This window comes from the organism of the source record quoted next, unplaced genomic scaffold (assembly GCF_019419815.1).
Source record: "Pyrus x bretschneideri cultivar Hongxiangsu unplaced genomic scaffold, Pyrus_bretschneideri_v1 Contig18, whole genome shotgun sequence".
Taxonomy (NCBI): Eukaryota; Viridiplantae; Streptophyta; class Magnoliopsida; order Rosales; family Rosaceae; genus Pyrus; species Pyrus x bretschneideri.
This window is the reverse complement of record NW_025999479.1, coordinates 5556347-5582577: the sequence shown is the minus strand read 5'-3', so window position 1 is coordinate 5582577 and position 26231 is coordinate 5556347. Positions and strand designations below refer to the sequence as shown.

Below are 26231 nucleotides of genomic sequence, written 5' to 3'. Positions count from 1 at the left end.
TAACGTAAACCTCTTTCACATAGTAAATTCACATTGGTGCCTATTTCATATACAATTCAGGTATATTATAAACAAATGAACAATTAAACAATCAAATTCCAAGTATTTTGACACCCAAATAAAAGGAGGAGTGTTGGACCTCTGAAGCACAATTAAGCAATTTGTCTATTTCTAATCCATTCAACAACCAGAAAGTTTCCCCGCTGTTTTTGCAGCTTCAGACTTCACCCACCTTCAAATCTCCTCGGGAAGACCTTCACCTCACCTTCACCGACTGCAATTGAACAGCCCCAAACCCAAAAACAAAATTATCATTACCCAGCCACCCACATTTTCTTCCTCGATCTCACCTCAATCTCTCAAACGCGGGATCTTCTTCCCCGACCTACCCTCAACCTATCAGACTTAGGGATCACCACCGTCATGGCTAGCTAAAATGAGGACGACTTTCTGCAGCAACCACTCCTCATTCGAACCTCAACACCACCTCCAAATTGGCAGCAGGTGACAGTTTGAGTTTGTCCCCAGCAGCATTTTCTCTCTCGGTAGTCTCTGCGGCTTGAGGCTGCAGCGGCTGCAACAACAAGGGTTTTAAACGAAGGAGGGGCAGGAGAATGAAGGCACGAGAAGCTGTGACCACCGCGAGCTCAGCCCTTACGAACTCAGGATCTCCACTCCAAATCCCACCTGAGGATCTGTGCGAACAATGACTTGGAAAACACAAATTCTAGGTATCTTGAACTGAACAGGACGGCCTGGTTACGATATGTGAAGACAAAAGGGTAGGGGACGGCGTGTTTAGAAGGGACGGCCTTGAGCTTGTTTTCTAGAAAGGATAGGGAAGGATGGAAGGTTAGGGTTTTAAACAAAGGCTAGGCCTCAAGCCGATTTCAAACAAAGGCTGGGCTACTCTTACCTAGGCCTCAAAATATAGGGTGACAACCCATGACAAAAAAATATATATAAAAAAAATAAGGAGCCCAATTAAGAGGGGCATTTGACCAAAGGAAATGAGGGACACTTACAACCCGTTGGGTCTCTCTTTCTTGGGCTTCACATTTATCATATATATATATATATATATATAAATGTTTGTGTGTGTATAAGGAAACGGGAAAAATTTTTTGAAGCCTTTCCTTTCTCAATGACCCAGGAACTTTAGAGGCGCCTCTTACGGCAACCTTCCTCGTTTAGAGACTTAGGAGATTCCTTTTATAAGCTACTACACTTCGGTACTCAAAAGTTTCATGATTACACAGTGACTTGAATTTTTTTTAAGTCCCCAACTGAGAAGTTTTCTTCACTCAAGAACTTAGGGGAACACTATTTGTACCATACTTGACCAATTCCGAAACTACCAAGCACCGGTCAATTTCATACATTCAAGGACCCACTGAGAGATTCATGCTGAGGCACCCCCTGCCGAAGCGCCAAGAGTTTCCCTCTAATCAGGTGGCCAGTTATAGCACGACACATGTTAACATCAGAATAAAGCTCATAGAGTCCCACATCGACCGCAGACGAAAGCTAGAGACTCTGCTCAACTATAAAAGAAGACCATCTTCTTACAATTAATTTCTAATGTCATTATTGTACTTAAACTAATCATTAGAACTCATTACTGATGATCATGCTTGAACATATGTATTGTGTAAACCTTTCACTATTAATGAGAACTCCTCGACTCTATGGACGTAGTCAAACTTAGGGTGAACAACGTATATCTTGTGTTTGCTTCCCTATCTCTATCTCTTTACATATTATACTCACTAGGTGACTAGAGCAACCGAGTGATGTCACAAATTTGACACTTTACATTGTTCCAAAGTCTCACTGATTTTGTGCATCAATAATATTTATAAGTTCATTGAATTCAATAGCTAAGATCTAATATGATCAAATTTAACAGTAAAAAAAAAAAGGATCTAACGATCCAAATTTAAATCTCATTGTTAAAGTAATTAATAAAAATTATTTCATGTATTTCATATTTTTTCATAGTGTTCCACGAGTTTCATGGCATCAGTTTAGTGAGTTTTTAATATTTATCGGAATCTAAATATTTTGAAGTTAAAATGCAATAAAATTAAATTATAACAGTCTACATAATTCTTTTTTTTTTAAAGTTACTTTAAGAAAAAAATTATCATAAATTTATTTTTTAATAATATTAGGCTAAAAATTTAACTTAGAAGAGTTGAGGATGGTCTAGTTTGTCTACTTTCTCATACATAAAAATCAAGTGTGAAATTAGATTAAATACCTTGTCGAAATGGCTTCGCGTGCAACTCTCAATCGTTAGTTTTACCTCCGGCCTCCTTTGGCTGACAACTCTTTCTCTCTCTAATAAAATAATCACCAAAAATTGTAACCCCTAGTTGCAGGTGCTAAATTAGATTAAAAAATTGGAATTAATATTCATTTCTGAGACTTTTTTAAATTGAAATTGGAACAATGTGTTTCTAATGCGTTCTAGTAAAAAAGCTTACCTAAATAAAGGGTGCAAATTGGAATGGCGTTTTCGATTGTCAAAGTAAATTTTTTGAATACAAACCCGAAATCCCAAATTTGAATATTTTCTAAAAACTTAAGAATGAAAATTAAAAGAATTTTGAATCATTTTGAAATTTTTACTCCAAACTTATTTTGAGAGTTTCGAACTTATTCTCACAAAAATTCAGATCATTTTGATTTTTTATAATTATTTACTCAAATTATTCATTTTATAATCAACTTTTATAAACTAGAGTTTTTGTACCGTTTTACCCTTTATAATCCTTGTTCTTACAAAATCGACCCCGAACAATTTTAACTGACAAAACCTAAATCACACAAATTCTCCATCTCTGTCGCTCATCTGCAACTCTCTTTCGCCCTCTTTCCGGCTGACGTCCCGAAGCCCTTCGCCACTCTTCCAACTTCGTATTCATCTCGCGGTACTCTCTCTCTCTCTCTCTCTCTCTCTCGTACACACACGGGGCACAGAACTATGAAATTTCAATTGTGCAAAGTTGAAAAAGATGAAAGATTTAATGTAATACCATATGTGATTGTTCACTGGAGCTTTAGTTTGCGTTGATCAATTTAATTTATATGCATCGCTTGAAAATCTCAAACAAAAGAATAACAGATTACTTGATTCTCAAATAAAAAGGAATAAAAAAAAAAAAAGCTTCATCCTTGTATTCGAATTCTCTATACAGCACTGTTGGTGTTCAATTCTCGTAATTTATACCTAGTATTATGTCAATTACCCTAAAAAAATTGACCCAACATGTCAAGTTTAGATACTTTTTATATGTCAAGGCTTTTCCTTTTCATACCATGTTGCTGATTTCGGATGCGGGCTAGGGTAGTTGTCTAGGATAGTGCCCGGTCCATTGCACCCGAGTTCGAATAACTCTCCGTGTAGATTAGGGTAGTTTAAAGTATCGCGGCATAAAAAATAAAAGTCATAAACAAAAATGGTTGACCCTTGAACTGGTTTGGAATCTAGGGCCTTCGGTTTTTCACCCTTTTGATGTCTCCCATTTTTACCCTGCCAACATGAAAGGTGATTAGTGTAGGGAATTCTCTCTCTCATTATTTTTTTGGCACAACTCTTATGGTTCTTTCACTTTTTGTACACATGTCCAAATGTTTTCATATTAAGGTGGCTGTGTGTTTTTTGGGCAACAGACAATTGTGGAAAAAAGTTGGAAATTCACTGTCAAGCTTTGTTTGTTCTAGTTTGTAAGATGACTTATGTCATAACCTCTGCGGCGTGCGTCCACTGCCTAACTAGCTCTGAACTGATATACAACCCCCGTTGGGAGGGAAAAAAACATAGCACGACTTTGAACCACATATAAAACATCTGATATTCAAAACATATGAGAAATTCAATTTCCAGTATCATTTCAATGAGTCAAGAGACACTTCTACCTTTTGATAAATTTGTTAGACCTGAGTGGCTGTGTTTGCTGAAGCTTTTTCTTATAAGAATTTTTCGGTTGCTTTATTAATATGACCTTTCACAGCCTTTGTACTTCCATATCATTCTTTTTAAATTAGAAAAAAAAACACCACGACAACTTTTTTTTTTTTTTTGTTATAAGAAAAACGCTTGAAGAGCTCAATTGGAGAAAGAACGACAAACTCTCTTCTATTCGCTTGTCATGTTCCAATTGATTCTTAGTTGTGAAATTCTTTTGGTGTTACCAAGTAAGTTGATTTTTTCTATAAAGTATTGAGTTTGAACTGTTTTTTCCTAAAGTGTGTTGTTATCAAGGGCTTAAATGTGAAAAGCCCTATCTTTTTTTGGGTATTTCTCTATTCATGTCAAGAAACTATTTCATGCGAAGCATAAAGTTAAACTAACCTTGTTTCTGTTGTTTGTTAATGTTTGTGTATGGGAACATATTTGGCAGTTTCCAATTGATCCTTTGATTTTCTCGTGTGCATTTTCATCAGTTACAGTTGTATGCTATACTATAATACTTTAAGCTTATTAGAGTTCTTTCCACTTTGTTTTTTTTTTTTTTGTAGATCCTTTCGTCTTTGTTTCTCATCACAAGCTATAATTATACAGTCGTATAATTAAAAATGGAGCTGACCACTATTAAAGATGGATTTGATCATGTGACAAAGAAACAAAAGCTGTCAAGCTCTAAAGCTCAAGAAGTGTTCGATCTGATCGACAAAGAAATGAAGCAGACATTACAAAAGCTACAATCATCCAATGGTTGTGAATCTCAGGTTGATTGTAAGTCTTCTCTTGCTGAACTTAAAGTCAAGTTAAAAGATATAGCTCCACTCAGTCAGTTGGAAAGCATGCAGAAGGAACTGAACCTAGCACTTGGCAAGTATCCAAAGATTCTGGAGAAATCCTTCATTCCTGATATATCCAAGGCTTATAGAAACATTGACTTTGATACCCACACAATTAATGAGATTATTGGCAGCCATTTCTATCGGCAGGGCCTATTCGAAGTTGGTGACTGTTTTATAAGTGAGACTGAGGAATCAGAATCTGTGGCTGCTATGAAATCTCAGTTTCAGGAATTGTTTCGGATAGTTGAGGCAATGAAAGATCGGAATCTAGAGCCAGCACTGAACTGGGTCGTGATTAACTCTGATAAACTAAAACCAAATGGTTCAGACATATTACTGAAACTTCACAGTTTGCAATTTGTCGAAATAGTGCAAAAGGGAAACAGAGACAGAGCTCTCCAGTATTCAAAAACTTGTCTTGCTCCTTTTGCTTCCAACTATATGGCTGAAATACAAAGGCTCATGGGGAGTCTTCTGTGGACTGGAAGACTTGAGTACTCCCCATACTCTCACTTATTATCACCAGCCATTTGGGACAAAGTTTCCGGGGAGCTAACCAGGCAGTTCTGCAATATTCTGGGCCAGTCTTACAAGAGCCCATTGAGTGTGACCATGGCTGCAGGGATTCAGGGCTTGCCACCTCTTCTCAAGTTTATGAATGTAATGGCAGGAAAAAGGCAGGAATTTCAGTCTATGAAGCAGTTACCTGTGCCAGTGGAGTTAAACCATGAGTTTCAATTCCATTCTATTTTTGTGTGTCCTGTGTCGAAGGAACAGTCAACTGAAGAAAATCCGCCTATGTTGATGTCATGTGGACATGTGCTCTGCAAGCAGTCTATTACGAAGATGTCAAAGAATGGGACAAAAGCTTTCAAGTGTCCATACTGTCCTTCCGATGTTGATTCAGCACAGTGCAGGCCACTAATTTTCTGATGTATCTGCAAAGGAACTAGTTGCAACTGTGTTTCTGCCACACTGGGTTAAGCTTGTAGAAACTAGTCATGCTGTGCCGTGTATGTAGGATGTGTGGTTATCGTGTCAAAAGCCGGTTTGTTTGGTGTGTTGAAGCATTGTTTGTAAATAGATATTCTTTCTACTGTCTGGCGGTTAAATCAATCCACTTCTCCTGGGATTAATTTGAATGCATCATCATCAGGATCCCCAACACGAGGACATGCTGGCTCATTCTCATGAGTAAGTTCTAATTTTCCTGCTCGGTCATGTAAAGTGTAATTGGCTCCTCAATTCATGGATCTCAAATTCAGGCCGATACTATAAAACTGCGTCGTTTGGGGCAGTGTAGAGTCTATTGCATCTAAACTGACCCAAATGGCCTGCCTGCCTTTAGAAGAATGAGGAGCCTCGTCAATAATTTCTCACATTTCTCTTATCTGCATCTTTTTTACCAACACATAATAGACTGTAAATTTGTACTTTTAGTAATTTAATCAAGTCAGTGTTCTCAATTTCTTGTCTTAGCAAACAAATTTTAGATAGATCTTTGGATTCTTATATTGTTTGTTGTTCAGGATAGCTAGTGAGTGGCACTTTTCCCTTCTTTCCTCGTTGCCTCCTTGATTTAAGAACGAAAATGATTTCCGCACCCCTATTAATTTCCATTCTTTGATTCTCCTTTACTTTATTCAATCTGACGGCCATAAAATAGGGAAGGGTGTGTGAGGAGAGAAAATAGGGCTGTGAAAATCATTTCCCATTAAGAAAAGTCTCTATAACCTTGGATTTTCAACTCTTACAAGGGTTCTTCGAACATATGCCGCTCGAAACTCCAGTTCAAAGTCGAAACCGGATTAAGCAATCCCTCGCCACCACCACTAAACACACACACTCTCACACGCACGCACACATGTAATCATGTCATGGTCGTAACATATTTATGCAGAGGTATAGTCGTAAGTCTTAGAGAAGTGGCTTTAGGGATATAATTTATATACAAGTTGGTGGCGCTTTGAGATAAGCACATTTGAAAAGCAGCAGCAGCAGCAGCAATAAAAAAAGCCATCACTCATGGAAAAAGTGCTTCCAAAAGCGTGCGAAATTTAAGGAAATGATGAGTTTCCTTTCCCCCTAAAAAGTGCAATAAAGAGCTCTCTCCCTGGCCTCTGGCCACAACGGAAGCATTGAAGAAGGAAGGGCCCGTGATCCAGAATAAATCAAAACCCTTTTCAAGCTCAAGTTATGTCACCAATCTTCACGCGGGTTTAGACTTGTAAAGTGTTTTAGAACCTTTTTCATTTTTTTACCTTTCAAACTTTTTACTAACGTGCACAAAACCGAGTACAGTGGCGTTCTAAGATTCATATAGCCGACTCCACTTAGTGGGATTAAACTTTGTTGTTGTCGTTGTTGCAACTTTTTACTAACGTTCAACTAAAGTCATGGTATTAGGAGTAATCTCGGGTTAATATGATGGGAATGCAAGTGGTCCATGAATATAAGCATGTGATTCGTTACTAGTTACTTCTTTGGAGGGGACCTTGTGAAATATTATTTCCTTAAATAACTTGCAAAGCATGTGATAGTTTCCTGTTTAAAGGTAAAGATTTGGACAGCTCAATGAACGGTACAAATTTTGTGTTGAGTCTCATTCTCATGGTCATCTGGTGACAAGATTGAATTGGATATCAACAATGGATGATGCGTGGATGTGCTTTTAGTGTTTCACTTGGTGGCCGGGAGAATATTTCTGTTTGTTTTGTTGCAACACAATCGTTCAGAGCGCACAAGGCTGCAATCTGGAAACACTCTGTACACACACACACACACACATATATGTATATGTATATGTATGTGTATGTGTATGTATATGTATATGTATATATATATATGTATATGTATGTGTATGTGTATGTATATGTATATGTATATGTATATGTATATGTATATGTATGTATATGTATGTATATGTATATGTCTGTATATGTATGTATATGTATGTATATGTATATATAAAATTTGTATTTAAAAAAACGTGCATGCATGCTGTCCAATTCCAAACAAGTTATTATCACCCTCATTTCATTTGTGACAATCGTGGGATCTCCATTGATTGGGAATGATCCCCCTCTCCTAACGTTCTGATGGATTAAGGGAACATGTGCATTCCACCTCTCTTTCCCTTCCTAATTTTTTTTTTTTTTAATTCTATGTAGATTTTATTTTTATGAAACAAGTTATGGACGTGGATCCAAATACAACATGTTGGGTGCATTGTAAGACGTTCTTGTTAGAATAAACATAAAACCAAGAACAAGTAATATGAATTACTGCAATCAAAACACAACCATAATTTACCAACACAATGTAAAGAAAAGAACCATACCTACAAATGAACTAGAAGGAGTTGCCATGTCCAAGTTCTGCAATACAACAACAGTGCACCTTCTCCTCTCTTCAGTAATCAGTTTTGCTCTTAACTAATAATAGGTCTTAGTCCAGAAAAAGAGCATATACACTGCGAGAGCAGAGGCCACTATATATATAGATAACATAATCTTTGCCAAGTTCTATAAGGATTCCCCTATTAGAATTCTTATAGAAAACTAATCCCTGACAAATAGTAGTTCAGTATAATATGGATTACAAATCCATTCCCAATAAGACTTCTTATTTAATCTCAAATAACCAAGATCACAGATTCATACTTACGCTCATATTCTTACATTCTTCCACTTGAGCCAGTATGAACCAAATAAACTTAGTTCAATCAAGATTCCAATAAGGTGATCACCAAGCCTTTTGAGTAACATCATAAACAATCTATCCGTACATTTCAAAACACTAAATCCAAAAGCTTATAATCACAACCAACATGTAACTAACGTTCTCAGATTACTTATGTTCAATTTGTACTTATAACATTATGATCAAACTGATATAAGTGGATCCAAATATCCAGTCCCACTATTTCATAACTTAATTTGAAACAATTAAGCCTAACATAGATAGCAAAACTGTAAACTTGTAATCCATTCCAAATCAATATGCATGAATTCAAACAACTGCTCGAGTCAAATCACAAAGATCCTCAAAGCATCGAACTGAATTCAAAAACCACATATATATATATATATATATATATATCAGACCAATCAATTACAAAAAATTGAATCTCTAATTGCAATAGAACTAGCTAACTAACTGATAATTATACTAGCTAAACATAAACTTATCTTTAGAGAAGAACATTACTGCTACACCAGCGCTTCGAACTTCACAATAGCAGCACTCCTCAAATTTTATTATTGCAACTGTCTTCAAAACAACAATTCCTCTTTCTAAAACAGAACAACAAACTACTCCCATTGATCAAAAGACTCAAGTAAACCCATCCGAGAGATTTGCATCTTATAAACACCAACTAGCAAGACTTTAGTCAAGGGATTAGCAACCATCAAGCTTGTACTTATATGCTGCACATCAATAGCTCCCTGTTTGACTTTTTCTCTCACCTTTGAGAACTTAACATCCATGAGTCTCGAAGCAGATGTTCTTTTATTGTTCTTTGCAAAGAAAACTGCAGAGTTGTTGTCACAATACATCTTTAAAGGTTTCTGTATTGATCTTACAATTTTAAGTTCTGCCACAAAATTTCTCAACCAAACTGCTTGTTTCATTCCTTCAAAACAAACTACGAATTCGGCTTCCATAGTAAAAGTTGCAATGACTGTCTGCTTGGCACTTTTCCAGGACACTGCACCCCCACCAAAAAGAAAAACATAACCACCAGTAGATTTTGTGTCATCTAAATCACCTGCTAGATCGGAATCTGTGTACCCTACAACCTCAAGATTGTCTTTTTTGCCATACATAAGTATATGACCTTTAGTTTGTCAAAGATACCTCAAAACCTTTTTGGCTGCATTCTAGTGAGCTTTTCCTAGATTGGATTGAAACCTGCCTAATAACCCTACAATGTAAGCAATATCAGGCCTCGTGCAAATATTTGCATACATCAAGCTTCCAACCAAAGATGCATATGGTTTTTCTGCCATTTTCTTGACTTCAAATTCAATCTTAGGACATTGGTCTTTTGACAACCGATCTCCCTTGTTCTATGGTGCATGACATCCATTGCAATTCTCCATATTGAACCTGGCTAGAATTCTTTCAATATAATTCTTTTGTGACAATCCGAACAACTTTTTATTTCTGTCTCTTGCAATCTCAATCCTTAGAACAAAATGTGCTTCACCAAGATCCTTCATTTCGAATTGAGCACAGACTTGGTCTCTTTTAGTAATTGTGTGCAAAAGCTAGCAAGCAGAATATCATCAACTTACAACACAAGTATAATAAATTTTGCTCCATTGAATTTAAGATAGATGCAATCATCTAACTTGTTTTCAATAAAACCATTTGATGTGACAACTTGATCAAATTTTAAATACCACTGTCTAGAAGCATTTTTTAGACCATAGATTGACTTGTTCAATTTACATACCATGTTCTCCTTCCCCCTTTCAATAAATCCAAGAGATTGTGCCATACATATGTCTTCTTGAAGATCACCATTCAAGAATGCAGTTTTTACATCCATTTGATGTAATTCGAGATCATAGTGTTCAGTTATTGCCATGATTATTCTCATTGAATCTTTAGAAGATACGGGTGAAAATGTATCATTATAGTCAATACCTTCTCTTTTAGTGAATCCTTTTGCCACAAGTTGAGCTTTATACCTCTCAATCTAACCATTTGCATCACTCTTTGTCTTAAACACCCATTTGCATCCTATAGGCTTGAGTTTAGACTTCGGTTCTACCAATGATCAGAATTTGTTCTTAAACATGGACTCCAGTCCTTTTTTCATTGCATTTTGCCATAAGGTTGACTATGAGCTGTTCATAGCTTGTGCATAAGTCACTGGATCATCAATGTCTCCAATATTGTAATCAGTTTCTTGATGATAACACATAAAATCTTTTAAAATCACAAGTTTTCTTGTTCATGTGGATTTCCTAATCTCAGGTTATATTTGCACACTTGCTATTTGATCTATGATATATTGACTTGGTTCAGTTTCCATTTCAGTAACCCTTATTTCAGTAGCTCCTAAGACTCTTCTAACTAAACAAGTTCTTCAGAACAATCATGCTCAATGTCTTGAACCCTTGATTGAGGAAACACCAAAACTATACAATGATCAATGGAAAGTTTTTCAGGTTGTTGCTATTCAATTTCTTCAAAAACGAAGTTCTCAATAGTAAAGTGTGAAACATCTTGGTCCTCGAAAAATCTAGCATTGTGAGTTTCTTTGATTCTAGTATAAGCCTGTGCATAATAGAACTTGAACCCTTTAGATTTCTCAGAATAACCAATGAAATAACATGATTCAGTCCTCGGGTCCAACTTTCTTTCTTCTGGATTATAGAACCTAGCCTCTACCTTGCATCCCCAAATATGTGCCCAAAGCTTGGCATTTTTCCATACAAGACTTCAAATGGGGTAGTCGAAACTGATTTGCTAGGAACCCTATTAAGTATATAATTGGCAGTCTTGAGTGCTTCACCCCAGAGAAAACCAGGTAGTCTTGTCCTTGACATCATGTTTCTCACCATTCCAATTACTGTTATATTCCTCATTCCTGACACTCCATTTTGCTATGGTGTGCTAGGTGTTGTATACTGAGCCATAATTCCTTGTTCTTCAAGGTAGAGGGCAAATAAACCTTTATGTTGACCAGACTCTATGTACCTGCCAAAATACTCTCCACCCATATCTGATCTAACAATCTTAATTGTCTTATTTAGTTGTTTTTCCACCTCAGTCTTAAAATTTTTGAAATACTTAAGAACTGTTGACTTTCCACTTATGAGAAAAGTGTGACCAAATCTTGAAAAATCATCTATAAAGTTAACAAAATAACTGTTTCCACAAATTGTTTTAGTTGGAAAGGGACCACAAACATCTGTATGAATTATCTCAAGCAAAATCTTTGCTTCTTTTAGCTTTAAGATTTCGAAAATTAGTGAGTTTTCTTTTGAAACAATCCACATATTCAATTTCAGTTGATAAATCAAATGATGGAATCAAATTAGCTGTTGACAACTTAGTGATTCTGTCTTTTGAAATGTGTCCTAGTCTCTTGTGCCAAAGGATATAAGAACTATTTGTGTTTAACATTCTCTTGGTGCTTGTGTTTAATGTTCATTCAGAATTACACTACATTCCAATTGCCATAGATTTTCAGCCAAAGTAGCAAAGATTGAATCAATACAACCTTTTTTGATAAAGTTTCAAACAATCATTATCATCCAAAAAGAAAATACCATGTTTTACAAGTTTAGAGCTTGAAAATAGGTTTCTCCTCATCTTTGGCACATAAAGGGCATCATGCAATTGTAGAACAAAACCAGAAGACAATTTTAGCTTGACTGTCCCAACAACCTTAATTGCCACTTTTGTTCCTTCCCCCACAAAAACATTATAATAGTTAAAACTTGAGTCCTTTTGTTTTTCAAAACCGTGTTGTGAATTAGTTATGTGTACTGTGCAACCAGTGTTAAACCACCATGAATCAATTGGAACTTCAATCAAGTTTGACTCTACACAGACATTAACCATATCTTTCTTATTAGCTTTCAGATAATCCTTAAAAAGTTCACATTGATTTCTTAAATGACCTCGAGTTTTGCAGAAAAATACACTTAAGTTTAGCAACATTTTTAACTTTTGGTTTAAGATTGTTAGATCCTTTAAAGGTTTCAAGCATTTTAGCAGAAGCTCTAGTCTTATCATAAGGTTTAAGGTGCTTGAAACTCTTACCTAGATTATTTCCAGCATTGCCTGGATGATTTCTAGCATTATTGAATTTCCTCTCTTCCCAATTTCAGTTGTCCTTGCCTCTCTCTTGCCTTTGTCGAATGAGCTCATCCACATCCCAACTTTTATCTTGTGTGTTATAAAACACCTTCAATTGAGAATACTCATTTAGGAGGGCTTGCAAAACCATAAAAACCAATTGTGTTTCACCAATATTGACATCCATGAAGTTTAACTTCTCAGCAGCATCAGTCATTTTCATAATATGATCTCTGATTGAACCAGCATTATCGATTTTGTAAGTTGTTAGGAGTGACATGTATTGACTGATCTCTGCTTTCTGAGACTCCTTAAACTTCTTTTCAATGGATTTCAAATACTCTGCTACCAAGTCATGTGTTTTAATCCCTCATCTAACTGTATCAGTCATTCCATTTTCAAGAATAGAGAGAGCAACTTTGTTTGCTCTGGTCCACCTCTAATGATCAGCCTTCTCCGCTCTAGTACTTTGATCTATTATCACTGGTTTTGGAGTATCAATGACTATATCATATTCATTGATTGTCAGCATCAAACCAATTTCTCTCTTCCACTTCTTGTAGTTACCCCCCCCCCCCGGGTGAGTGTTGGAATATTTGACAAATTCAAGGTCTTCAACGATATTGCAAATGTTCCAAATTCCAAGCTCTGATACCACATGTTAGAATAAACATAAAACCAAGAACAAGTAATATAAATTACTGCAATCAAAACACAACCATAATTCACCAACACAACGTAAAGAAAAGAACCATACCTGCAGATGAATTAGAAGAGTTGCCATGTCTGAGTTCTGCAATACAACAGATGTGCACCTTTTCCTCTCTTCAGTAATCAGTTTTGCTCTTAACTAATAATAGGTCTTAATCTAGAAAAAGAGCATATACACTTCAAGAGCAGAGGCCACTATATATATACATAACATAATCCTTGCCAAGTTCTATAAGGATTCCCCTATTAGAATTCTTATAGAAAACTAATCCCTTACAAATAGTAATTTAGTATAATATGGATTACAAATCCATTCCCAATAAGACTTCCTATTTAATCTCAAATTCCAATAACCAAGATCACAAATTCATACTTATGCTCATATTCTTACAGTTCTTACCTACTTGAGCTTCATGAAATAATTTCAAAATAATACACTCACACATTAATTGGGATCTCTACTAAATGGGAAGTAATTTCCGCGCTCCCTTTTAATCTTTTGCACTCTTGTGCTTAATTATATTTCTTGATTCCCTTCTAATAAATTCAATCTCATAGCTAGAGAAAAAGAGAGGAGTGCACGAAGTAAAAAAGAAATGCAGAATTCACTACCCTTACAAAATAGGATAATAAGTTGTGTGACTATTTTTATTGTTTTGTTTTATAACTAATTACTCTTTCCAAGGGCTTCAGTCACCTCGTATGGTCCTTCCCATATGCGTCCAAGCTTTCCTGCATTCAAATCTTTTTTGTTTTCATGACCTTTGCAATACCCATTCACCTACGTTGATCCTTCTTGATTTAACCAGTTTGTTGAAGTAAGTGGCAACTTGGTTCTGGTAGTTCGCAAGTCGCAGTGCAGCAATCTCTCTTTGTTCCTCAACTAAGTCGAGGTCATAGGCTAGCTGCTGATCGTTCTTGCCATTTTCCACCACTAATGTTCTAATTGCAAGTAGATTGATTTCCGTGGGATCACTTCAGTGCCATAAGCGAGGGAGAATGGGCTTTCACCCGTTGGCTTCTATTTCGTGGTGCAATTAGCCCACAGTACATTGGGTAGCTCCTCGTGCCATTTTCCTTTGCATTGTTCCAACTTTTTCTTTAAACAATCAAAATTCGTTCGATTTGTCTTCTCAGTTTGGCCATTGTCCTTCACTATTGCCCTTTGTATGCCAAACTTGTGGAAGAGAATTGTAATGTGATCCTCTTCTCAATGCAATAACTTCTAAATTTTCAATTATCGAATTGTGTTCCATTGTCCTTCACTATTGCCCTTTGTATGCCAAACTGGCATGTTGTGTTCCGCCATACGAATCTTATTACATCATCTTGTGAAACAGAAATGTACGCTTATGCTGCTACCAATTTAGTGAAATAGTTTGTGGTGAGAAGGAAAAATCTGTTATTCCTAGGTGCCCTCGGCTACGGGCTTACGATGTCATGCCCCACTTTACAAATGGCTAAGGTCCCACGATTGGATTGAGTTCTTCAGCAGGCTGTAAGACAACCAAGGCATACTTTTGGCATTTATCAGACTTCCTTACGTACTGTTCTACGTCCCGAGCCATGTACGGCCAAAAGTAGCCTTGAGTTAATGCTCTATGTGCTAAGCTTTTTCCTTCAAAGTGATTACCACACATTTCTTCATGCAATTCTCTTATAACCTATTCAGATTGCCTTAGATTAAGCACCTAAGGCAAGGTCCTAAGAATGACCTTCTATAAAGCGTGTCGTTGATGATTATGTATCTTACTGCTTTTATTCGGAGCTTCCTCGCTTCCGCCGGATCTTCTAGCTTGATCCCTTTCATCAGGTAGTTTACGACCAGCATCACCCAACATTCTTCATCTTCAGCTTGAGCTTGCTTTGGCAACGTGTCGTCAGATCTCGACTCTTGCCCGTTTATCTGCATCACTTCTGGTTCCATGGTTCCAATACTCGGAGAGTATAAACCCTCTACCGCGGTTACCCTTGTTAAGTTATCTTGAATTGTAGACACAATGCATGCTAGCTGGTCCTCTCTTTTGTTCATCTCCCTAGGTATTTGGTTATGTTCGAAATACTTGAATCTGTTTGCCAGCTCCTGATATGCCTCCGTCCTTGCATCTTTGGTTGTGTACTCTTCATTTGTTTGGCCAACGATGAGTTGTGAATCACTATGCATGATAATGTGGCTTATCTTCAATTGTTTCGCAAGTTCGAGGCCCAATATCAGGGCCTCATATTCCGCCACATTGTTTGATGCTGGAAAATCTAACCGAACTGAACACTCCAGGTCTACCCCCTCAAGGGAAATTAAAATGACCCATCCACATGCAGCTCCCACTTAGTTGACCCTTGAAATTGATATGCTTAATGAGAAAAACTTGATGTAGATTTAAACTAACCTAAATAATAGATTAACTTAAACCAAATTAAATTCGCAAGTGCACAAATCAATTGTAGTAATATATGAAAATACGAGGTCGATCCCACAGGGATTGCTTTAACACCAATTTAACCGATTAATCACACTAGACTTCATTAAACAAACAAAGGATAGATAGAATTGAATAATTGAGTAAAACTATAATTAACAAGAAAAAGAAAAGACAATGAATTAAAACAAACACACGACACAAGAAAGCCTAAGGTTATGAATCTACCAATAACAATCCTATTTACTTTTCCTAGAGCCAATTACTATCCAATTACCATGCCAATGTTAAATGTTGTTCTTTCTAAAATATGAATTAATCAGTGGTCAGACATCAACTCTTGTATCTCTACATGATAATTATATCCTATTGGTTAGGCATACAATTAAACACATAAAAACCCAATAAGCATAGAAGAATCCTGTCAACCAAGTAGGACTAGCTTGATATTGGTCATCCTCACTAGTTTGTCTACTCTTCTTAATCTTAGTTCCAATAAACCTAATTGATATTGTTCATCCTCATAGATTTATCTAAATCTCTAGATGCAAAATTCCTAAAGGTGATCAATCATTAGAAACTCGAACCTAGAATAAAATACCCACAAAGATTAAGAATCTAACATGGCGTATAATCGGATAATAATCAACAAAGTACTTCGCAAATATTCATGTACATGGCTTCATCATAAACCTTAGAAAATAACTTAGTTACACATAGAAATAAAAATAAAAGAAAGATGGAACCCGGAATCCATGGCAAAGCACGTCCCTAAGCTCTTCCTCACAAATTGCGGAGATGGTGAATGGTAGTATGGTGCGGTGGTGGATGGATGGATGGATCAATGGATTGATGGATTGATGGATTGATGGATGTCTTAGAGAGAGCTTAGGGCACTTATTTATACTAGAAAAACCCTAAAAGGTCTGGGAGAAAGTCTCCTAAAATAAAACAAACTCCTAAACAATTAATGACACAAACTAAGAAAGAATCCTTGTTGACTTGGGAAACACGTCATCTGTTTTGCACGCTAGTTTTAGGGTCGATTTATCTTTTGGAAAAATCTGTAAAAATATGGGAAACGTAGCTTTATCTCTTATCTTTCCAGACATATATTACACACCACTAGGAAAAATCAGGAAAGCCTCCAAATCTTCATTCTCCCACAGCTGTGCAATTCTGAAGGGAAAACAACTTCTGCGGAATTGATTTGTAAAAGTGGAATGAATGGCTCCATGGAAAATTATGAAATTTTGAAAAACGATCTTCAACCTCTTAGCTTCCTTCTCCAATTGGCCTTGCATCAAAACTTCTCCGGGAAGTTGAATTATCACCAAAAACGTCCTAAGTGCACAGAATGGCTGAAACTGAGAAAAGGAAAGTAATAAGGCTCATATATAATCAATTCCTTAACAAAACTTAGGGATAATTAATATGAAAATATGATAAATAATGCACCTATCAAGAATCTTGGGAAATTGCAATTAAAATTGACCCAACATGTCAAGTTTAGATACTTTTTATATGTCAAGGCTTTTCCCTTTTCATACCATATTGCTGATTTTGGATGCGGGTTAGGCTAGTTGTCTAGGACAGTGTGCCCGTTCCATTGCAACCGAGTTCGAATCTCTCTCCGTGTAGATTAGGGTAGTGTAAAGTATCGCGGAATAAAAAATAAAAAAAACATAAAGAAAAATGGTTGACCCTTGAACTGGTTTGGAATCTAGGGCCTTCCGTTTTTCAACCCTTTGAAGCTCTCCCATTTTTACCATTGCCAACATGAAAGGTGATTAGTGTAAGGAATTAACTCTCTCACTATTTTCTACACTACTCCCATAGTTCTTTCACTTCTTGTACACTTGCATATCCAAATGTTTGTATGTTAAGGTGGCTGTACATTTTTTGGGCAATAGACAACTGTGGGAAAAAGTTGGAAATACACTGTCAAGCTTTGTTTGTTCTAGTTTGTAAGATGACTTATGTCGTAGCCTCTGCGGTGTGGATCCAATGCGTAACTAGCTCTGAACTGATATAGATCCCCCATTGAGAGGGAAAAAAATATAGCGCAACATAGAGCCAGATAAAACATCTGATATTCCAGGTCTAAAGCTCAAGAAGTGTTCGATCTGATCGACAAAGAAATGAAGCAGACGTTACAAAAGCTACAATCGTCTAATGGTTGTGAATCTCAGGTTGATTGTAAGTCTTCTCTTGCTGAACTTAAAGTCAAGATAAAAGATATAGCTCCCCTCACTCAGTTGGAAAGCATGCAGAAGGAACTGAACCTAGCACTTAGCAAATATCCAAAGATTATGGAGAAATCCCTCATTCCTGATATTACCAAGGCTTATAGAAACATTGACTTTGATACCCACACAACTAATGCGATTATTGGCGGCCATTTCTATCAGCAGGGCCTATTCGAAGTTGGCGACTGTTTTATAAGTGAGACTGAGGAATCAGAAGCTGCGGCTGCATTGAAATCTCAGTTTCAGGAATTATTTCGGATGGTTGAGGCAATGAAACATCGGAATCTGGAGCCAGCACTGAGCTGGGCCGCGACTAATTCCAATAAACTCAAACCAAATGGATCAGACATGTTACTGAAACTTCACAGTCTGCAATTTGTCGAAATACTGCAAAAGGGAAACAGATATAGAGCTCTCCAGTACTCAAAAACTTGTCTTGCTCCTTTTGCTTCAGACTATATGGCTGAAATACAAAAGCTCATGGGGGGGTCTTCTGTGGACTGGAAGGCTTGAGTACTCCCCATACTCTCACTTATTATCACCAGCCAATTGGGACAAAGTTACCGGGGAGCTAACCAGGCAGTCCCGCAATATTCTGGGCCAATCTTACAAGAGCCCGTTGAGTGTGACCATGGGTGCAGGGATTCAGGGCTTGCCGCCTCTTCTCAAGTTTGTGAATGTAATGGCAGGAAAGAGACAGGAATGGCAGTCTCAGAAGCAGTTACCTGTGCTAGTAGAGTAAGACCATGAGTTTCAATTCCATTCTATTTTTGTGTGTCCTGTGTCGAAGGAACAGTCGACTGAAGAAAATCCGCCTATGTTGATGTCATGTGGACATGTGCTCTGCAAGCAGTCTATTACGAAGATGTCAAAGAACGGGACAAAAGCTTTCAAGTGTCCATATTGTCCTTCCGACGTTGATTCAGCACAGTGCAGGCCACTCGTTAAGCTTGTAGAAACTAGTCATCCTGTGTCGCATAGGTAGGATGTGTGGTTATGGTGTCAAAAGCCGGTTTATTTGGTGTGTTGAAGCATTGTTTGTGAATACATATTCTTTTTACTTTCTGGCGGTTAAATCAATCCACTTCCCCTGGGACTAATTTGAATGCATCATCATCATCAGGGATTCAGGATCCCCAACACAAGGACATGCTGGCTCATTCTCATGAATAAGTTCTAATTCTCCTGCTCGGTCATGTAAATTGTAATTGGCTCCTCAATTCATGGATCTCAAATCCAGGCCGATACTATAAAACTGCGTCGTCTGGGGCAGTGTAGAGTCTATTGCATCTAAACTGACCCAAATGACCTGCCTGCCTTTAGAAGAATAATGAGCCCTTCCATAATTTCTCACTTTTCTCTTATCTGCATCTTTTTTACCAACACAACAGAGACTGTGAATTTGTACTTTTAGTAATTTAATCAAGTCAGTTTTCTCAATTTCTTGTCTTAGCAAACAAATTTTGGATAGATCTTTGGATTCTTACTTGTTTGTTGTTCAGGATAGCTAGTGAGTGGCACTTTTCCCTTCTTTCCTCTTTTCTCGTTGCCTCCTTGATTTAAGAAGAAAAAGGATTTCCCCACCCCGTTAATTTCCGTCATTTGATTCTCCTTTGATTTATTCAATCCAACGACCACAAGATAGAGAAGGGATTAAGTAATCGTACACCAGCACCACCACACACTCTCTCTCACACACACATGTAATCATGTCATGGTGGTAACATATTTATGCAGAGACGAAGTGGCTTTAGGGATATAATTTATATACAAGTTGTTGGTGGAGCTTTGAGATAAGCACATTTGAAAAGCAGCAGCAGCAGCAATAAAAAAAGCAGTCACTCATAGAAAAAGTGCTTCCAAAAGTGAGCGAAATTTAAGGAAATTATGAGTTTCCTTTTCCCCCTAAAAAGTGCGATAAAGAGCTCTCTCCCTGGCCTCTGGCCACAACAGAACCATGGAAGAAGGAAGTGTCTGTGTTTCGGAAGAAATCAAAACCCTTTTTCAAGCTCAAGTTACTGTCACCAATCTTCACGCAGATTTAGACTTGTAAAGCGTTTTTGGAACCTTTTTCATCTTTTTAAACGTTTTACTAACGTGCAACTGAAGTTATGGTATTAGAATCACCACGGTCCAGTGGTTGGGGATGAATTTCAGGCCCGTATTTCACATAACACGTCCTGAGTTAGATTTTTTGCACTAGTGAATCACACGATGGCAGCTCGAGGGAGACTAAAATGCAACTTTGAGTCTTCCCTACCCTAGAAGGATGGATTACTGTGGCGAAGCCATTAGCTGGTCCCCTTTTTAAGAAGAAAAAAAAAATGGTCATGGTATTAGAAGTAGTCTCAGGTTAATATGATGGGAATGCAAGTGGTCCATGAATATAAGCATGTGATTAGTTACTTACTAGTTACTTCTTTGGAGGGGACCTTGTGAAAGATTATTTCCTTTTTAATTTTGCAAAGCATATCATGTTTCCTGTTTAAAGGTAAAGATTTGGACAGCTCAATGAACCGTCCAAGTTTTGTGTTGTGAGTCTCATTCTCTTGGCTATCTGGTGACCAAGGATTGAATTGGATATCAAGAACGGAGGATGTGTGGATGTGCTTTTAGTGTTTCATTTGGTGGTTGGGAGAACATTTCTATTTGTTTTGTTGCAACGCAAACGTTTCAGAGCGCACTAGGTTGCAATCTGGAAACATTGTGTGTGCGCGCATATATAACTATATATATATATATGTGTGTGTGTGTGTGTGTGTGTGTAATTTGTATTAAAGAACAGTGCATGCATGCTATCCAATTCCAAACAAGTTATTATCACCCCCATTTCATTTGTGACAATCGTGGGGTCTCCATTGATTGGGAATGATCCCCCCCCCCCCCCCCCTTCTCCTAACGTTATGATGGATAAAGGGAACATGTGCATTCCACCTCTCTTTCCTATCCTTCTTTTTCTTTTTCTTTTTTTCTTTTTTTTTAATTTTTTTGTTAGTTATGCAGATTTTATTTTTATGAAACAAGTGATGTAGGTGGATCCAAATACAGCACATCGGATGCACTGTAAGATGTTCTTACCTACTTAAGCTATATACAATAATTTCAAAATAATACAGTCACAGATTAATTGGGATCTCTTAATTCTCTTTGTATTAATTCAATCTAATAGCTAGGGAAAAATAGAGGAACGCAAGAAGTAACAAAAGAAACGCAGAAATCACTACCGTACAAAATATTCTATACTCCAGCAGAGTAGTATAATTATAAATAAATAAATAACCAATTTGTAAGTGTTTTGGGTCTTGGCATCACTCTCTGCCTCCTGCAAAAGCATGATTCTTTGTCATGCAGTCAAGCCATTTGTCTTAAACCCACCAAAAACCACACCAACATGACACCACCTCACACAAACTTACAAACTCTAGCCCCTACATCATCACCGGCAACTCATTATTCATTAGACCCAACCACCATATCCAAAAAAACCAAAAACATGCTTCATTATTTAAGAATTCCACAACCCATTCCTTGGTGCTCCTTTACATAAATATATGGAAAGAGTTCATTGAATATCACGTTATTGGAGGTTTATGCATGAGAAGTGCTAGTTTCAGTTGCAAGCGAATGCTAATATAACCGTTGATGATTGTGGATTCACCGTGGGTCTCGTCCTCATCAACGGCTATGACGCTACGCGACTGATGAGCACAACTCCTTGGGTTTTGGTGGGGAATATACTAATTGATAGAGACAAAATCAAAGGAGTCATCCCCACCAACAAAACGTTTCATATTCAATTTTTTTTCATTGGGGGGTTTTTGTTCAATGTTTTTTACTTTTCCTCTCCTTTCCAAAAGGGCCAAGCCGTCCGTTACTACTTGTCGCCATTATGGGCCTGGGCCCATATTTTCAAATATTTTTTTCATCGCCATGAAATTTTTTGATATCATTATATTCCCTTTTGTATTACAATTACAAAATATATCAAAAATAAATTAAAATAAAATCTAAAAAGAAAACACAGGAACTAAAATCTGGCATTTTCGAAGCCGTGTAAGTCGCTGACTCTGTTCATGGACTTCCTTAACGTAGCCACCTTAGCCAATTTCTCGGCGGCGCGCCAAGCCGACGTCGGCGTTAGCGGATCCTGCTTCTCCTCCACCTGTCCGTTGTTGAATCCCTTCTTGCTTTGCTTCGCCTCAACCTTCGCCAGCAGCTGAACCTGCCGCCGCCTCTGCAACTCAGCCATCTCCCCCTCCAAACCACGCAGGAACTCCTCCGCCGAAGCTGACCTCGAATGCAGGAGCAACGTTCGCGCCGACGACAGCAGGTGGTAGGCGCCCGAAAAGTCGCTGCTCCTCTCCACGAACCTCCGCGACTCCGCCACAGCTCTAGCCGCTACGTGGAGGTTCTTCAGCCGCTCGATGTTCGGGTTCAACGATGACGATCGGACTGTCTGCGATCGAGGTAGGAGGAGGACCCGCTCTTTTGAACACACAATCTCATTGGACGACGGGACCCTGTGTGTGGACCTCACGGATATCACGTTCTGGGATGCGTGGGGCCCCGCCGTGGCGGAAAACGGCATTTTCAGTTCGACTAATAACTCTCGTTCCTCTCCAGCGTAGAGGTCGCCGAGTCGGATCGAACCGGATCCTAGAGCTGCGGGCCGACCCGTGAGTGAGTAGACAGCGGCGATCTCGGCAGGTAATGAACCCGAAATGACGCCGAGTTGGAGACTAAGATCCTGGACCACGACGCTTAGTAAGCCTCCAATGCACCTTACAAGCGCGTCGTCGCAACCGTCCCCGAATGCGACTGTGTGGACGGGGATGTCGAGGTGAGGGAAGCGCGTGGAGGACACGACGGGGGAAGAAGATCGCTTCTGATTGGTTTTTGGTTGAGCGGCATCCGATAGAAGCATGATACTCGCAACAGCGTTTTTCTCGCGCCGATCTTGGATCACCTTTGCGGCCTTCTTGAGCGCGTCGTTGAGACACATCCTCTGGCCGACGGCGCAGAGCGCGTCCACAATCCGACGAGCAGAACGTCGGCCGGCGGAGGTCATTCGCCGGAGCGGCAACAGCCTCTTCGAAGTGGAGGAATATGCGACGATTGAGAGACGGTCAGTGTCGCGCAGCGACGAAACTACAAGTCGCATCGCGCGCTTCATCATCTGAATCTTTGCATTGCTCGCGCTCGCGCTCACGTCCACCACCGTCACCAAGTCAATCGGAGCGCGAAGCTCTAACGACGCCGTCTTGGACTCATTGGTTTGCGGTGCTTTGAGCTTCAGAACCACCGCGTGCGTCTCGTAACTCCTTCCGACAGCCACAACCGCCAGTTCCGGCAACAGACTGACCTCCACATTCTTCACATTCCGGTCAGCCGAAGGGAAACGTGATTGAAGCCTGGAACTCGCATTGACAAAGAACCCCTGGAATTCAACGGCGTCGTTTTCGTCATCGTTCTCTTCTGGTATTGGGTTGAACTGGGAACCGGAAGTCGGGGACGAAAGCGGCTCGTCGTCGTTGTAAACTCTCGGAGGTTTGGTCTTAACATCTCTGGGCTTCTTGGGCAATGAAAATGGCAGCGGTTGCTGCTGGGTTTGTGGTTTGTTGACGGAGATTAACGGCAGTTCCTTCCAGGCAGTGCTGCAGACGGGGCAGAGGAGGAGGCTGTTCTTCTTGGCGTGGGCGGAGATGCAGGCGAAGTGGAAGGAATGGGAGCACTCCGCCGTGAAAATGGCGGTGCCCTGACCACTTTTCACAGTCTGTAAGCAGATTCCGCATCTACTCTGCAAAGAGAAGAAAAAACAATCGTCACTAAAAAGTTTTTAGTACTAAAAGTTGAATTTCTTTTGTTAAAAAAAAAAGGGAATTATGAAAAGGGGATTGTGGAAAAAGATGCTTACTTTGGAGAGGCGTAGGGTGGACCTGAGGATTGAGAACCTGGAGGGAGATTTTGGGGACGATGGGTTGGAGCGCTGGAACTGGAAAAGCAGTCTCGGGCTGTAGCTGGTGGTTTTTTGGGGGGTTGTGGCGGCGGACGAGACGTCGCATTGGAGTTTTGGGCTGTTAGGTAGTGAGGAAGTGGGGGTGTTTGTGGCGGTGGAGGTGGCGGTGGTTCGGCAGCGGAGGCCGCCGGGGCTAGATACTACAGGTTGAGTTTGGGGTTGAGATTGCAGGCGTGGGGTTGATGGGTTGGAGAAGAAGCCAAATTTGGAGCTGGTTCTGGGATTCTGCTGATTGCCGTTGTCGTTGCATTGCTGCTTCTCAATACGCACTTTTGAGTCTCTGTCTTTGGGAATGGATGTACAGAAGGCCCTTCGCCAGCCAGTCACCATTTTTGAATCTCTCTCAAAATCTGCTTCTCAAATAAGCACTTTTGGAAAAAGGAAAAGGGGGTTTGACATGGAATAGAGTGGGATTTAGGAAGAAGTAGATAGGCTTGTCACCTTGGTCTCTCTCATGTGTCCATTTTTCCTTATTACTCTGCAGCTTCTGAGTAAGAAGTACTTCTGCTTTTCTTATTGCATCAATTGCTCTGCGTCTTCCGCTGTGCTTTCTCTTTCTTTCTGAAACACAACACAGCAATTGAAAAGCCCTCACTGCGCTTGCCAAAATTCAATACTCTGTCTCTCTCTCTCTCTATCCAATGCTTCTTTCTCTAAAACTCTCTCTCTCTCTCTCTCTCTCTCTCTCTCTCTCTCTCTCTGGGCCTCTAGCTATAGGATGGTAGAGATATGACATGTGCCAATATGTAATACACAATACACAGACAAACTACAGAGGCTTCCTTTCCCTTCCCTTTCTATTATTAACAAGAAGTCTTTTTTGTTACCCAAGAATTATTTATGATATTTATACTGGTTTCTATTAATGCAATTTATGTACTTGGAAAAACTTGAGGATGGAGACTAGGGGTGCAATTTAAGTTGAGTCAACTAAAATCTGCATATGTTCAACGTGAATTCAAATTTGATTGAGCAGGTTAGAATGAAGTAAAAATCCGTCCAAACTCAATCCGATCTCAACTTGATTATTTATTGGGTTGAGTTGGATTGGGTTGCTGCTTTGCCCGTCCTCTCCGGATCCCTTCCATCTAATCCTCCTCATCAAACAATCCAAACACTTGAAATTTGATCCAACAGCTAAAGTTATTATAACTTTTAGAGTGAGCTCGTGTTTTTAGCCCTTAGATCAAATTTTAAGGGCCCGGATTGTTTGATGAGGAGGATTAGGTGGAAGGGATCTAGAGGCGATCCCTTTCCTTCCACCTTATATTACATGAGCTAGATACAAGTTTGGGAGAGTTCTATTTGGAAGTTTGTTGTTTGCTTTTCATTTGAAAATGAGCATAGTGTTGCTTTTACGATTCTTTTGGTTAAAATGTTGGTATTGTCTTGTCATTTAATTTTAACTTTGCATGGTTGAAACTTGAAAAATGTGTCTCATGTTATTTGTATGAATGGTGGTGTAAAATTGAATTTTAAATAGTTTTCCGTTATTTGGTTCATAATTTGATATTTATCTTATAAAATAATGTGTTATAAGATTGAATTTGATAAAATTGGAGAAATCTAAATCCAACCCGAGTAAGCTCGAACCTAACACAAACCTAAATTGGGAATGTTGGGTTAGGATTGGGTTGACTATCTAACCACCCAACCCGGCCTAGTTGCACCTCTAATTGATACCATCGAGATTAGAGGTGGCAATTTGCATGCAACCCATTAACTCGAATCAACCCACCCGTTAAAATTAGTATTTAAATAGATGCTTAACGGGTCTGATTGATAATGAATGAACCTGTTAATGAACCATTACTTAACGGTTCGATTTGGTCAAAGTACAAAACCGTTAAGAATCCGTTAATAGTTTGAAACAGTTAACAAACATTCACATTCCTCCATTTGAAGGCTTTGGATTTCAAGCAAGGGAAAATTTTTGAAATGCCATATGAACTTGTACATAATTTTCAATTTGTCATATAGACTAAATTTTTAAGCAATTTGTCATATCAACTTTCTGAAATCATTAATTTGTTATCTTACCCAAAATCCGTTAAGTTTTTCATCCACTATAAGTTCCCTTTTATTAAGTTGTATTCCACAAAAAAAAAAAAAAAAAAAAAAAAAAAAAAAAAAAAAATCTAAGGTTTCTAAAGCCACAGAAGGGGTTGCTGCTATGCTATACTTGATCTCAGAGATTTTGTTCAC

General features: G+C 38.6%; 3 protein-coding genes across 4 annotated transcripts; 2 read left to right on the top strand and 1 right to left on the bottom strand.

The window, feature by feature from the left end:
- Positions 1-2778: 2778 nt before the first annotated feature.
- Positions 2779-6278, top strand: LOC103947645 (protein RMD5 homolog). 2 transcript variants are annotated; one of them, XM_009358576.2, is made up of 2 exons: positions 2779-2936; positions 4528-6278. In XM_009358576.2, exon 2 carries the CDS (start codon positions 4585-4587, stop codon positions 5743-5745), a length of 1161 nt encoding a protein of 386 aa, XP_009356851.2. In that variant the 5' UTR covers positions 2779-2936; positions 4528-4584; the 3' UTR covers positions 5746-6278. The 2 variants fall into 2 exon arrangements, with proteins under 2 accessions (XP_009356851.2, XP_009343419.2); XM_009345144.2 differs by having other exon boundaries at positions 2795-2936; positions 4571-6278.
- An 11624-nt stretch (positions 6279-17902) lies between these two features.
- Positions 17903-18752, top strand: LOC103954719 (protein RMD5 homolog). Its single transcript, XM_048582088.1, has 2 exons — positions 17903-18429; positions 18518-18752. Exons 1-2 carry the CDS (start codon positions 17903-17905, stop codon positions 18750-18752), a joined length of 762 nt encoding a protein of 253 aa, XP_048438045.1.
- Positions 18753-21791: 3039 nt separating this feature from the next.
- Positions 21792-24356, bottom strand: LOC103954682 (probable E3 ubiquitin-protein ligase EDA40). Its single transcript, XM_018649270.2, has 2 exons — positions 23925-24356; positions 21792-23807 (listed from the first exon to the last, which is right to left on the bottom strand). Exons 1-2 carry the CDS (start codon positions 24354-24356, stop codon positions 22038-22040), a joined length of 2202 nt encoding a protein of 733 aa, XP_018504786.2. The 3' UTR covers positions 21792-22037.
- Between the last annotated feature and the right edge of the window lie 1875 nt (positions 24357-26231).